This window comes from Protopterus annectens, chromosome 3.part0 (genome assembly GCF_019279795.1).
Source record: "Protopterus annectens isolate FY-2018-M chromosome 3.part0, PAN1.0, whole genome shotgun sequence".
Classification (NCBI taxonomy): Eukaryota; Metazoa; Chordata; order Ceratodontiformes; family Protopteridae; genus Protopterus; species Protopterus annectens.
The window spans coordinates 511,358,345-511,373,448 of record NC_056731.1 but is presented as its reverse complement, the minus strand read 5'-3'; the positions used below and the strand labels follow the sequence as shown (position 1 = coordinate 511,373,448).

The 15,104-nt window shown below is 40.4% G+C and overlaps 1 protein-coding gene across 1 annotated transcript in view; it reads right to left on the bottom strand.

The window, feature by feature from the left end:
- Positions 1–15,104, bottom strand: part of LOC122796453 (EF-hand calcium-binding domain-containing protein 6-like) — a 1,291,945-nt gene that overhangs the window by 181,194 nt on the left and 1,095,647 nt on the right. The window contains exon 14 of the mRNA XM_044064930.1: positions 1,161–1,285. Within this exon, the coding sequence (XP_043920865.1) occupies positions 1,161–1,285 (125 nt within the window). The remainder of the gene's footprint in view (positions 1–1,160; positions 1,286–15,104) is intronic.

Here is a 15,104-nt window from a genome sequence, read left to right as displayed (position 1 = left end):
TGAGGGGGGTGGGGGAGCAGCTTCAACACAGATGAAAGGAATGTGCAAATTATAAAAAATATATATACTGTTTTCTATAGATTTGGACAGCAGTAAGACACAGATATCAAGCAGACAATTTAGCTCTATAATACAGAATAACACAGAAAATATACTCAGCTCTATAACTTGAAGATAGTTCTGTAAGGCTGTCTCTCAAACTAAGGTTCCAGTTTGAATACAGGTTGTTAATTAAAAGGAGACACAGCACTAGCTAAATTATATCAGCTGAAAGACAAGGCAGGAAATGAGGGGGGTTGGGGAGCAGCTTCAACACAGATGAAAGGAATGTGCAAATTATAAAAATATATATACTGTTTTCTATAGATTTGGACAGCAGTAAGACACAGATATCAAGCAGACAATTTAGCTCTATAATACAGAATAACACAGAAAATATACTCAGCTCTATAACTTGAAGATAGTTCTGTAAGGCTGTCTCTCAAACTAAGGTTCCAGTTTGAATACAGGTTGTTAATTAAAAGGAGACACAGCACTAGCTAAATTATATCAGCTGAAAGACAAGGCAGGAAATGAGGGGGGTGGGGGAGCAGCTTCAACACAGATGAAAGGAATGTGCAAATTATAAAAAATATATATACTGTTTTCTATAGATTTGGACAGCAGTAAGACACAGATATCAAGCAGACAATTTAGCTCTATAATACAGAATAACACAGAAAATATACTCAGCTCTATAACTTGAAGATAGTTCTGTAAGGCTGTCTCTCAAACTAAGGTTCCAGTTTGAATACAGGTTGTTAATTAAAAGGAGACACAGCACTAGCTAAATTATATCAGCTGAAAGACAAGGCAGGAAATGAGGGGGGAGGGGGAGCAGCTTCAACACAGATGAAAGGAATGTGCAAATTATAAAAAATATATATACTGTTTTCTATAGATTTGGACAGCAGTAAGACACAGATATCAAGCAGACAATTTAGCTCTATAATACAGAATAACACAGAAAATATACTCAGCTCTATAACTTGAAGATAGTTCTGTAAGGCTGTCTCTCAAACTAAGGTGCTTCATATGGAACTTTAAAACTAGATCTTTTAACAGCTATTATTCTTTTTATGCATTGTTTGCAGTAATAATGCAATTAAAACTAGTGTTACCTCTTCAGAAGTAAGTACATAGTTTCCTGTGAAAGACGACGTGAATTTATTTCATCCAAATCTTCAAACTCCTTCTCAACTGCCTGATAATTCTTATGTAGCAAGTTTTTTATAATCTTGAAAAGCTTGTGAGAAAGACAGAAATTATGTCATAATCTGTACCTGATTGAAAAATTCCAGAAACCAGACTGATTTCATTGTTTAAAATCAGATTCTGAGTAAAATACATCAAACTGGACAATAACATAACCCCTTAATAAGGCATACCCCACAGTTTTTGTCTTATGCCATCTTTGTTAGCAGACATGAACTTTTACCCACTAAAAGAAGAGAACAATCATAATCATTGTCAACTAAAGTAAAATAAATGTTTCCTCTCATAAACGTGCAATGATTTTTACATGGAAATCTGTCTTCAATTTCTTTTATTAAATCCCTTTTGTTGTTTACTTTTATTTAATCCCTATTATTATTTTTAAAATGCTTCTTGCAAACTAGCAAGCTCAGCTTTAACATTCATTACTCAAAAGTCTGAATGTCACTCATAAGTTTGCCATAGGATGCCAGCAATGAACATAATTTATGCAGTCAGAAATTATCAAAAATTGCTAGTATGTGAGATGACTCATTTGCAAGCCTTTATATTAATTAGCATTCTTATACATCTGCCACTCAAATTACAAAATAATGCAAAAAACAGACAAAAACACACAAGCAGTATTTGTTGTTAAATGTCAATATGCAACTATACTATACTATACTACTCAGCAACAGCTCCTCGTGGTCCTGCAGAGTGGTCCTAGCAGCAGAGAACTGAGAAAAGCGACTACTTTCCTGATTTAAGTATTTTTTGCTGTTTTTTACCTGAAATACCTTCTCTTGCTTATCTTGAACAAGCTTAAACTGTTTTTTTAACTGTTTGTTGCATTATATATTATCTGCACTTAAGGTTTCATTTAGTCGAAAATTGGTCGAAAGTTGTTTGTTTGTTTGTTAAATTTAACTGTTGAGGCTGCCCACTAAAGTGTGCTAGCCTGTGTAACTGATTTATTTCTGTTTCCTGCATTTCTGTGTGCTTTCTATCTCAAAACAAAAAAAAAAATATCCTTGTTTTCCCGCCTCTCCTCGACTAGTTTAGACCAGTATACAGGCTTTGCTGTATTCTGGGCTGTGGTGTAGTTCCTGTGGTGTCCATTGCCTTACTTGGATAGAAGGAAGTTTCTTTGCTCACCAGTGGGAGTGGGGAGCCTTGAGCAGCCTATCTGTCCCTGAAGGAGTGACCTCAGCACAAGAGCTTGTAGTAATTGGTTGTTTTGGACCATTTCTAGCTCTTTTGAAGTTCCCTGTTTAAAATCCACCTCTGAGCATTTTTTCTGGCTATACTACTCAGCAACAGCTCCTCATGGTCCTGCAGAGTGGTCCTAGCAGCAGAGAACTGAGAAAAGCGACTACTTTCCTGATTTAAGTATTTTTGCTGTTTTTTACCTGAAATACCTTCTCTTGCTTACCTTGAACAAGCTTAAACTGTTTTTTTAACTGTTTGTTGCATTATATATTATCTGCACTTAAAGTTTCATTTAGTCGAAAATTGGTCGAAAGTTGTTTGTTTGTTTGTTAAATTTAACTGTTGAGGCTGCCCACTAAAGTGTGCTAGCCTGTGTAACTGATTTATTTCTGTTTCCTGCATTTCTGTGTGCTTTCTATCTCAAAACAAAAAAAAATGTCCTTGTTTTCCCACCTCTCCTCGACTAGTTTAGACCAGTATACAGGCTTTGCTGTATTCTGGGCTGTGGTGTAGTTCCTGTGGTGTCCATTGCCTTACTTGGATAGAAGGAAGTTTCTTTGCTCACCAGTGGGAGTGGGGAGCCTTGAGCAGCCTATCTGTCCCTGAAGGAGTGACCTCAGCACAAGAGCTTGTAGTAATTGGTTGTTTTGGACCATTTCTAGCTCTTTTGAAGTTCCCTGTTTAAAATCCGCCTCTGAGCATTTTTTTCTGGCTATACTACTCAGCAACAGCTCCTCGTGGTCCTAGCAGCAGAGAACTGAGAAAAGCGACTACTTTCCTGATTTAAGTATTTTTTGCTGTTTTTTACCTGAAATACCTTGTCTTGCTTACCTTGAACAAGCTTAAACTGTTTTTTTAACTGTTTGTTGCATTATATATTATCTGCACTTAAAGTTTCATTTAGTCGAAAATTGGTCAAAAGTTGTTTGTTTGTTTGTTAAATTTAACTGTTGAGGCTGCCCACTAAAGTGTGCTCGCCTGTGTAACTGATTTATTACTGTTTCCTGCATTTCTGTGTGCTTTCTATCTCAAAAACAAAAAAAACAAAAAAAATATCCTTGTTTTCCCGCCTCTCCTCAACTAGTTTAGACCAGTATACAGGCTTTGCTGTATTCTGGGCTGTGGTGTAGTTCCTGTGGTGTCCATTGCCTTACTTGGATCGGAGGAAGTTTCTTTGCTCACCAGTGGGAGTGGGGAGCCTTGAGCAGCCTATCTGTCCCTGAAGGAGTGACCTCAGCACAAAAGCTTGTAGTAATTGGTTGTTTTGGACCATTGCTAGCTCTTTTGAAGTTCCCTGTTTAAAATCCGTGTTTGCACGGCTTTGCATGGTTGTGCGCATAGCACAGCGCCGGTTAAACAAGGTTAAACTTTTCTGGCTCTGCCAAGTCTGCTCTTCAAATTTTCCCTTAAGAAAGCTCTACTCTTATAATAATCGAGTCTAATCGCTTTATTATAAGCCTAGCACTTGTTCTCAAAACCTCTCTTCTAAGTAAGCACTTGCTAACTAAAGTAAGCACTACATCCACCTACCTTCCCTGTGAGTACCCACTTCCCTTAAAGGCACAGCACTCCCTTATAATATTCTAGCATGTCGAGTGGTAGATTGCTGGCATCCTCTGGTTCAGCTGGTTAATTTGGGAATCTTGAGACAATGCTACAATTGTCTCATGTACACAGACAACCCTCTCCTCCTCCCAACAAACACAAATACATGTGAGAGATGCAACTATATAGCCAAACTGGAGGCTGAACTCTCTCAACTCAGGACTGGCAAGACCAGACAGGAGGAGAAGGTAACCACACACACACAAACCCAGTCCCACATAGACCTACCACAACTGCAAACCAAACACATAATAACACAAAGACATACTCGGAGGCTCTAACAAAAACTTACCAAAACAACAGAGGCTCCCAAAGCAGACACCCAAAATCCACCACCTCAAAACATAACACATGCATCACATACTTCAATAAATCAGTGTGTCAAACAATCACAGCCCTTAAGGCCAAACACCATGCCTGATACACTAGTAATAGGTGACTCTATAGTCAGACACACTGATGTTCCGCTTACCAGGCTGAACAAGGAGAGGGTAACGGTGAGCTGCTTATCGGGAGCTAGGATCCGCCACATAACACACGCACTCAGGTCACTCCAAAGCAAGTACAAATATGACTCCGTCATTGTCCATGCCGGCATGAATGACCTGAGACATACCTCCCTGGACTACATGAAAAGAGACATAGAGGAGCTCTCTGATTATGTAGCCCAGGTTGGTATGACCCTGACCCTGAGCAGCATCTTGCTCTCACCAAGAATGATGCCACAATACAAAAACAAGATGACCAGCTTTAATAATTGGCTCAAATACTGGTGTCATTCTAGGGGGATCCAATGTCTGTCTGCTTGGGATGACATGCTGGACAAGCCACGCTGCTTCACAAGGAACGGCTTGCATCTGTCACCACTGAGCTTCCGGATATTGGCTAAGGCTCTTGCCTCCCCCATAGTGCCTTTTTTAAGCAAGGCAAAAAAGACAAACCCACCTCCTTAGAAAACAAAAATGAAAAAAAATTAAGGGTAATGCTGCTCAATGCCAGAAGTCTAAATCTCAAGATGCAGGCTCTCGAAGCACTCCTCAGTATGGAGGACATCGATGTCTGTGCAGTAACTGAAACCTGGTTCAAGGCTCCTGAGAGCACCCCAGCACTACCAGGCTGTACCTCGTATCATGCTTTTCAGCCCCAAAACTCGGGCCAAACCAAAAAGGGAGGGGGAGTGTCCATATTCATCAAGGACACTCACACCTCCAGGTTAGTGGCAACACATGAAGCATCAGAGACCATCCAGGTGCAACTAACCATAGGCAAAACTGCTATACAACTGGTAGCATGTTACAGACCACCCTCCCAATCTCAGGAACCCCACTCAGCCTTCCTGAAGACATTGGAGGATATGAATGTCTCACCAAGGAGGATATGAATGTCTCACCAAACACCATCATATTGGGAGACTTCTACTACCCTAACATAGACTGGGTGCATTATTCTAGCCCAAACACCCTAGCCCAAAGGTTCCTGGAATTCATAAATTCAAACGCAATGGAACAGCTAGTCACCTCTCCCACAAGGGGAAATAATATACTAGACCTGATCATCACAAACATGGGGACAAAGTGCTCCACACCGGAAGTATACCCTTCACTAGTGAGATATGACCACAAACTAATCACCCTGGATATACATATCCCACCTCCACCCCCAACACAAAAGACTACAGTGAAAAACCTCTCAAAAGCCGACTTTACACTTCTTAAAACTGAGATCGTAATCCTTTAAGCCCACTGGGACAGTGGAAACCACATCCCACAATGCAGAATCCTTCACAAATGCTTTCTACGGACATCTCCAAGAATGCATGGATCATGCAATCCCAAATAAAACCAAGACCCTCTCCACCAAGGGCAGGCATCCTGTCTGGTGGACCCCAGCCATACATACCTCTCAACCTCTTATTGCAGGAAATCTGGACAAAGCCTGACAAAATGGGGGGACAAAGGCCCAAAAATAGTGAGACATTTTAAATATTGCTCTTATAAACTTAGAAAGTTGCTAGAATAACAGGAATTGTGTTAACAATACAATTTCTGAAGGATATGAAATCTGAAACTCAGTGGCTGTCATTATTTATTGACTTTAATCCTTAAATCATCCCAATGATTTGTCAAAAACACTATTTTTATGAGGAACAGCCCAAAAATATGAGGCAAAAATCTGGACATTCTGCGAAAATCTGTACAGTTGAGAGGTATGCAGCCATAAACAAATTGTATAACAAAAGGAAGCTACTGCACGACAGAGCAAAATCCCATAAAGAGAAGGCATCTCTGATCAGCACTAGTAGAAAGCTACGTTCTCTCATAAAAACATCCAAGGCCAACTTTGAGAGAAAAATCACTATGGACACTAAAGATAACCACAAGGCCTTCTTCAGCTATGTTAGAAACCTGGGCGGAAACCCTCAGATATGTTCAGAGTTAGTTCACAATGACAAAAATACACTGAACCCACAGATATTGCCAACATTCTGGCAGACAGGTTCAGTGCAAATTTCTCCCCTCCCTCACCCCCAAAAGAAGAAATACTTATCCCAGCTGAATGTAACCTCCCTGTCATCTCAGATGTCCAGGTGAGAACTGCCCTCAGCAAAGCTAAAAACACAGCATCAATGGGACCTGACGGTATCCCGGGTTGCGTGCTACGTGAACTCAAAGAGGAGCTAAACCCGCACATAAAAATGCTATTTAACCTTAGCCTTACTACAGGATATGTACCTGAAAACTGGCGTACAGCAACAGTAGTCCCACTCCACAAAGGAGGCACCTCTACTGACCCTGGTAACTGCCGCCCCATAAGCTTAACCAGCCTGGTCTGCAAAGCTATGGAAAGAATCATTATGGAACTAATAAACAGAGACATTGGGGACTTACAGACACTTGATCCCACCCAATTCGGCTTTGTAAAAGGCAGATCCTGCCTTTTGAACCTGGTTGACTTTTTCGAAACAGTCACTAGTGCCACTGACGAGGGTAAAGCAGTCCATACAGCCTACCTGGACTTGGCTAAAGCTTTTGACACAATACCCCACTCGGGCATCATAGATGAGCTCAACAGCTTAAATGTAAATCCATATGTCACAAGATGGGTGGCAAACTGGCTAAAGGATAGAACCCATAAAGTCAAAATCGCTGGAGCCATGTCAGACTCAAAGCCAGTGACAAGTGGTGTCCCACAGGGCTCTGTCCTGGGACCCCTCTTGTTCGGCATTTATTTCTCAGATGTGAAAGCAAACATGGGAGGGTTGTGGCTGACCAAGTTCGCAGATGACTGCAAACTAGGCGCCATAGTCGATACACCAGCTGACACATACATCCTACAGAAAGGCCTCACTGAAACAGACAACTGGTGCCGGAGTCATGGCCTTAATGTAAATGCCAAAAAATGTATAGTCATCCCCTTTGGGAAAAACAAAGTGCCCACAAATTATCACATAGGCGGTAACCCACTGAGTATGGAAAAAGTAATCAGAGACCTGGGGACCCAAGTCGATAGTGACCTCTCATTTGACACCCACGTTGCCAAAGTGGTTAGAAAGACTTTCTACCTTGCCCACCTTATCATGAAGGGATTCACATCCAGATCAAAGGAGGTCATTGTGCCCCTGTACTCCTCCCTTATCAGGCCCATGATTGAATACAATGCCCCATTTGGTATGTACCTCACCCGGCACTTGCAACAGCTAGAGAGACCCCAAAAGTACTTCACCAAGAGGATCAAGGGTCTCCAACATATGTCATATGCTGCCAGACTAAAGAAACTCCAACTCTATTCAGTAGCATACCGCCTACTCAGAGGTGATCTGTGCCTGACGTACAAGGCCATGTCCAATCAGGAATTGATGGACATGCTCCAACTCAAAAAATCCAAATCCATCAGAACCACGAGAGCTAAAGATTTGAACCTCAGCAGAAATATGAATAGGACATGTTGGAGGGACAGATTCATAACTCAGAGGCTTCCCATACTCTGGAACAGAATCCCAGTTCATGTTAGGCAGAGCCCCTCACTGACTCTCTTCAAGAGAAATCTTGACGAGTGGATGGGAGATCGTAGGTTTACCCCAGGGGTCATCTCTGTGTCACTACTAGACAGGGGCACAGGAAACTAATTCTATTATGTAAGGGGGTCTTCACTGTGTCACTACTAGGCAGAGGCACAGTATTCTAAATCTATTCTGTACACTTTTGTACCATTACATGGGGTGGCGAAAGCCACATCACTATGGCTAGGCTTATAAATGCCCCAGGGCAGATAGCCTAGTACCAAACTATGAAACTATGAAACTATGAAACTATGAGGAATGGAGACGGTGTAAATTATTAGAAGTGTACAGAAAGCAAGACATTTTAGCAATAATTCATGGCTGGGTGTAAGTAATGTCAGAGTTATCTATAGCTGGCAATGTCTGATTATGAGGGAGATGCATAGGTTATACAGGCTTGCACATAGCTGGCAAGGTTTGATAAATAGGGCAAAGCTTAAGTAATCAGACAAAGGCAGCTATGGGTAAATTCTGCATCACTTATACCTAAATGTGAATTATTTGCTATTATATAATGACATCATTTAAGAAAGAAATTTCTTATCTTTTTTTAAATAATGTCAGTGTATCAGCAGACACCTTCTCTTCACCTCTTTTCTCATCTAGCAAATGTCTCACTGGTGTAGTGCATATGCGTACATTTTATTAGGATGTCAAACACAAAGACTCTGAATGCCTATAATAATGTTTTTCTTAGTTTGACTGCTGCCTTTTTATAAGCCGTGTTGGTGCAGCGGTAGCATTGTTGCCTCACAGCAAGAGGTTCTCCCGTTCGATTCTTGGCTGGAGCACCTTCTGTGCGGAGTCTGTATGTCCTCCCCATGGTCGAGTGGTGTTCGAAAGACATGCGTAGAATAGGCATGCCTTCGTTGAAGGTTTGGCATTGAGCTGGCACCTCGGCACCCATAAAAAATCTACTGCCAATCATTAGCAGACCGGAGTTCTGCTGTGGTAACCCCTAACCGGGAAAAGCCGAAAGAAAATAAAACTGCTGCCTTTTTATAGTTTAGTAGTAAGAATTTAAGTAATACACTTTCTGGGCAGCTTGTACCCTAGTTATAATGAGATCAGGAGACTTCAATTTTTTTTTCTGTGTAATACCATTCCCAATGTAAACTTACTTCAGTGTTGTGTGCCACTCTGCTTTTGAGAACTGTCTAGTCTTAGTTACTTATTTAATATCAGGTTTCAGTTCTTTTGCATTTGTTAATATTTAAAACATTTGTTTATAACATATAGGATTATGATCAGGTCTCTGACTGTAACGTGTTTATTATGTGTTCAAGACAAGGATGCTAAGAAATTCACCTTGGGAGAGAAGCTTGAGAGGTGAATCTTGGCATCCATGTTGAGAACACATAATAAGTTAGATCATAATTCTTTGTAGTGCATTGAGCTTTAACTGCTCCATGTACTACTAGTTAAAAAGTAAAATTAAAAAAAAAAATGCAAAGTGTTGTGCTGGCTTTGAAAGCTGGTAAAGCAGTAGTGAAGTGGTTTATATTGATATGTTTTCCCTGTCTAAGGGAAGCAGTTTGTTTCATTACATTACATTACTCTAGTGACTGTAATGTAACAGACATCAGGCACAGGCAGAAATGGAGTTGAAACAAAGCTGTTTCATATTCTGCTGCTGTTAACTGGCTGACACTGTCAGCTTTTAGTACCAAAAGAGGTCTTAACAGTGCATAAGCACCCCCCCCCCAAGTGTTAAGATTGTGTCTCATACTAGAGTAGTGCTGAATCAGAATGTTATTTAAGTGTTATTAAGGTTAAACCACGGTGATCCTTGCAGTACATATTTGCTGGTGATGTTTCTTGGACTAGTGATTTCTGGTACATGAGTTACTGTTTCTGACATTTTCTGCAAAAATGCTTTACTTATAGTTTGGAAGCAGAGCTTCTTTTCATTGGTAATGCTTTATTTAGAATAGGAATGCTAATGGCTTTGTCAAATCACTGTGCATAATTTTGAATACAAAGAGCTTTATATTTTATAATCTATAACTATTAGTTGAGTTGTATTACTGCATCATGAGCATGCACTACATGAGGTTCAGTGACAAGAATTCAAAAAGGTGCTGTAGGTTTGATTCTAGACCTGGTTCATTTGTAAATGTCAGCACTGAAGTATGTAGATTTCTTTTTGCAACTAAATGAAGAGTAGATTTAAGATTTAACGTTTTTTTTAATAACTTGTTTAGTCACATTTTTTTCCCACAATTGAATGCTGCACTAAATGTTATATGTGACTGAAAAAATGGAACTCAAAAATATGTATGGGGGTAACAGACAGACACCATTCTGGTAAAAGATGTTTACTAACACTGCAAAAAATTATTTTGTTTTTTTGTATTCCTTCTGAGTTTGATCATTAAAGTGTTTGCCAGTAGAATATTGCTGAGGAAATCTCTGTGTACTACAGATTAACATCATTTGACTCTTGCACTGAGGTTTATGTAATCCTTTAATAAGTAGGTACATTGCCTGATCCTGTAAACCCTTTTCAGTCATGACCTTAACATTAAGTACAAAGACAAAGACAACATTGCTATAAAAAGAGAATTTAGAGAAGTTATTCAAACAGCAGATCTTTGGGAGATGGGAGGACATGGAAGACACTGGAAGAACCCCACATGGACAGATGGAGAGCACAAAATACACAAATCAGTAACAGGGGATAAAGAAAAATAACAGACACTGGAATTGTGAGGTCCCAGTATTAACCGTCATGACATCTTTTAAAGCTGAGCGTGGAATATAGATTTAGGAGGTGGAAAGGATGACCTTGGGCAGTAAGCACAGAAGTCAAGTTTGAGAGGTCTGTGTGTGTGTGTGTGTGTGTGTGTGTGTGTGTGTGTGTGTGTGTGTGTGTGTGTGTGTTGGGTGGATAAATCCTGTAAAACAAGCACTGGGAATGAATCTGGACATCAGCAATGACCATAAATTCAAATGTTGGTATTGAGCAGGCTGACCCTGTACAATAAGCAATGACAATGAGTTACAGACAATAGAATGTAGTGAATTTGGATAATAAATAATGAACATAAATCTGTAAGGTGGGAGGAAAATGAATCTTAACCATCTCAAAAGTTCAGTACGTGGAAGGGACTGACAATGCATGTGAAGCACTGAGCATAAAAATGTGAGAAGGAAGATCTGAGTAGCAAGCAATTAATAAAACTTTGGAGAGGTGTTGTAATGTGCAATGAAGTGGAGCTTTAAGATTACCTTTATGGCTAAGCATGCATGCATACATGTGAGACATCATGTAGTTCTATTTGGCTCCTCAGTTGCTACCATGACAACAAAGGATGTAGACATATCCAGCTTGGATCCCCAGTGCCTGCATCTTGCCATTACTTGGTTTTAAGTGGGACTATGACATTTAATGAAGAATACAACTTCTACTGAGATATTTTAGGGGATATGGGAGTTGAGCTCAGCAAGCTCCTGCCTGGTGCCCTGCAGAGTTCTACAGCAGCTGAGAGACAAAAGAGAGACTTTGGAGTAATTATTTTTCTGCATTTTCTTGCTGCCTTTAGCAAATTCCACCTAAAACGCTGATTTTCTAGAGTTTCTGTGATTTAAAAAGCTTGTTTCAGCTACATATTGTACTTAATTTACTGCCTGCACTTTAACAAAGTTGTTTTTGTATTTAAATTACCTGTTTAACTGTTGTAGGCTACACACTCAAGTGTGATAACCATTTCTGTGCATTTAAAGTGTTCTTTTGATTGTATCTGCTTTATTTTCTGAAAAAAAAAAAAAACAAAAAAATATACTTGTTTTCCCACCTTTCTAAGCTAGTATAGTCCAGTTTTCAGGTTAGTGCTGAATTCAGGGCTGTGTTACAAGTTTCTTTGTTTGCCCATACCTTACTTGGATAGAAGGAAGTTTCTCTGTTCACTCTGAGAGAGGGAACTTTGAACAGCCTGTCTGTCCATGGAGGAGTGGTTTCAACCCAAAAATTAGTAGTCTATTGGCCATTTTGGGCTAATTTCTATCTCTTTCATTTCCCTGCTATAAAACCCACATTTGAAAGGTTTTTGTGCTAGTATACAGCTCAACAAGCTCCTGCCTGGTACCCTGAAGAGTTCTACAGCAGCAGAGAGACAAAAGAGAGATTTTGGAGTGATTAAGTATCATTTTTCTGCATTTTCTTGCTGCCTTTAGCTAATTCCGCCTAAAACGCTGATTTTCTAGAGTCTCCATGATTTAAAAAGCTTGTTTCAGCTACATAATGTACTTATTTTACTGCCTGCACTTTAACAAAGTCATTTTTGTGTTTAAATTACCTGTTTAACTGTTGTAGGCGACATACTCAAGTGTGATAGCCATTTCTGTGCATTTAATGTGTTTTTTTGAATGTATCTGCTTTATTTTCTGAAAAAAAAAAAAAAAAAATACTTGTTTTCCCACCTTTCTAAGCTAGTATAGTACAGTTTTTAGGTTAGTGCTGAATTCAGGGCTGTGTTACAAGTTTCTGTGTTTGCCCATACCTTACTTGGATAGAAGGAAGTTTCTCTGTTCACTGTGAGAGAGGGAGCTTTGAGCAGCCTATCTGCCCCTGGAGGAGTGGTTTCAGCCCAGAAATTAGTAGTTTATTGGCCATTTTGGGCTAATTTCTATCTCTTTCATTTTCCTGATATAAAACCCACATTTTCAAGGTTTTTGTGCAAGTATACAGCTCAGCAAGCTCCTGCCTGGTGCCCTGAAGAGTTCTACAGCAGCAGGGAGACAAAAGAGAGACTTTGGAGTGATTAAGTATAATTTTTCTGCATTTTCTTGCTGCCTTTAGCTAATTCCGCCTAAAACGCCAATTTTCTAGAGTTTCTGTGATTTAAAAAGCTTGTTTCAGCTGCATATTGTACTTAATTTACTGCCTGCACTTTAACAAAGTCGTTTGTGTTTAAATTACCTGTTTAACTGTTGTAGGCTACACACTCAAGTGTGATAGCCATTTCTGTGCAGTTAAAGTGTTATTTTGATTGTATCTGCTTTATTTTCTGAAAAAAAAAAAACAAAAAAAAAATACTTGTTTTCCCGCCTTTCTAAGCTAGTATAGTACAGTTTTCAGGTTGGTGCTGAATTCAGGGCTGTTTTACAAGTTTCTGTGTTTGCCCATACCTTACTTGGATAGAAGGAAGTTTCTCTGTTCACTGTGAGAGAGGGAGCTTTGAACAGCCTATCTATCCCTGGAGGAGTGTTTCAGCCCAGAAATTAGTAGTTTATTGGCCACTCTGGGCTAATTTCTATTTCTTTCATTTTCCTGCTATAAAACCCACATTTGCAGGGTTTTGCGTGCCGGGCAGCGCCGGTTAGCTAGGGCATAACTATACCCAGCTTCACAAAGTCTACTCTTCAATTTTTCCCTTGGAACTAGGCAAACTTTCAACTTAAGCATTGAAACCACTTCTCATACCGGCACTTATTCAAAACTCATAGCAAGCACTAATAAACCTTAGCAGTAGACCCCCCCTATACTGTAGAGAAGGACAAGGCTCTCTATTCGACCTTACCAGCCAATCAGTAAAACAGTTCACTGTACCTATCCAGGCATGTCCAAAGGGCAGTTTCAGGTGTACTCTCAGGTCCAACTGGTGAATCTGGGCATTTTGAGGCAATGTTACAATTGCCTCATGTACACAGACAACCCTCTCCTCCTTTCACCAAACACTAATACATGCGAGAGATTCAGTTATACAGCCAAACTGGAGGCTAAGCGCTCTCAACCCAAGACTGGACCAGGCAGTCTAGAGGAGAAGGGAATTACTTGCATCACACCAGCTGTCTCACATAGACCTATGAAACCAGCACTGGCAAAAAACACACAAATACATGAAAACATACTCGGAGGCTCTAAATAAAAATCTGCAAAAGCAACAGAGACCTCCAAAGCAGAAATCCAAGCAACCTCCACACCCCAACACAAACCATGAAACACATACTTCGCAAAACTAGTGTGCCATACAATCACAGCCCTTAAGGCAAAATAACATACCCAACACACTAGTAATAGGTGACTCTGAAGTCAGACACACTGATGTCCCACTCACTAGGCTGAACAAGGAGAAGGTTACAGTTAGCTGCTTGTTGCGTGCCAGGATCCGCCACATAACACAAGCACTCAGGTCACTCCAGAACAAGTACAAATATGACTCAGTTATTGTCCATGTTGGTGGGAATGACCTGAGCCATACCTCCCTGGACTACATGAAAAGAAACATGGAGGAGCTCTCTGATCACATAGCCCAGGCTGGTATGACCCTGACCCTGAGTAGCATCCTGTCCTCACCAAGAATGATACCACGGTATAGAGAAACAATTATCAGTTTCAACAATTGGCTAAGCTTCTGGTGTCATTCAAAGGGGATCCAGTGTCTGTCAGCCTGGGATGACATGCTCGACAAGTCACACTGTTTCGCTAGAGATGGCTTGCACCTGTCACCCTTAGGCTTTTGAACACTGGCCAAGGCTCTTGCCACCCCCATAGTGCCTTTTTTAGGCAAGACTCAAAAGACAAACCCGCTGCCGTAAATAGCACAAGTAACAAAAAACTGAGGGTAATGTTACTCAATGCCAGAAGTCTAAACCTCAAAATGCACGCACTCGAGGCACTCCTCAGTATGGAGAAAATCAATATATGTGCAGTAACAGAAACCTGGTTTAAGGTTCTAGAGAGCACCCCAACACTACCAGGCTACAACTCATACCATACATTTTGGCCACAAAACCCGGACCAAAATACAAAAGGCGTGGGAGTATCCATATTCATCAAGGATACCCACACCTCCAGGTTAGTGGCACAGCACAATGCTTCAGAGATCATCCACGTGCAACTAACAATGGGCAAAACTGCTATTCAAATTATAGCTTGTTATAGATCATCCACCATGTCCCATGACCCCCACTCCGCATTCCTGGAAACACTGAGAAACATAAAGGTCCTAACAAACACCCTGATGTTGGGTGATTTCAATTACCCAAACAT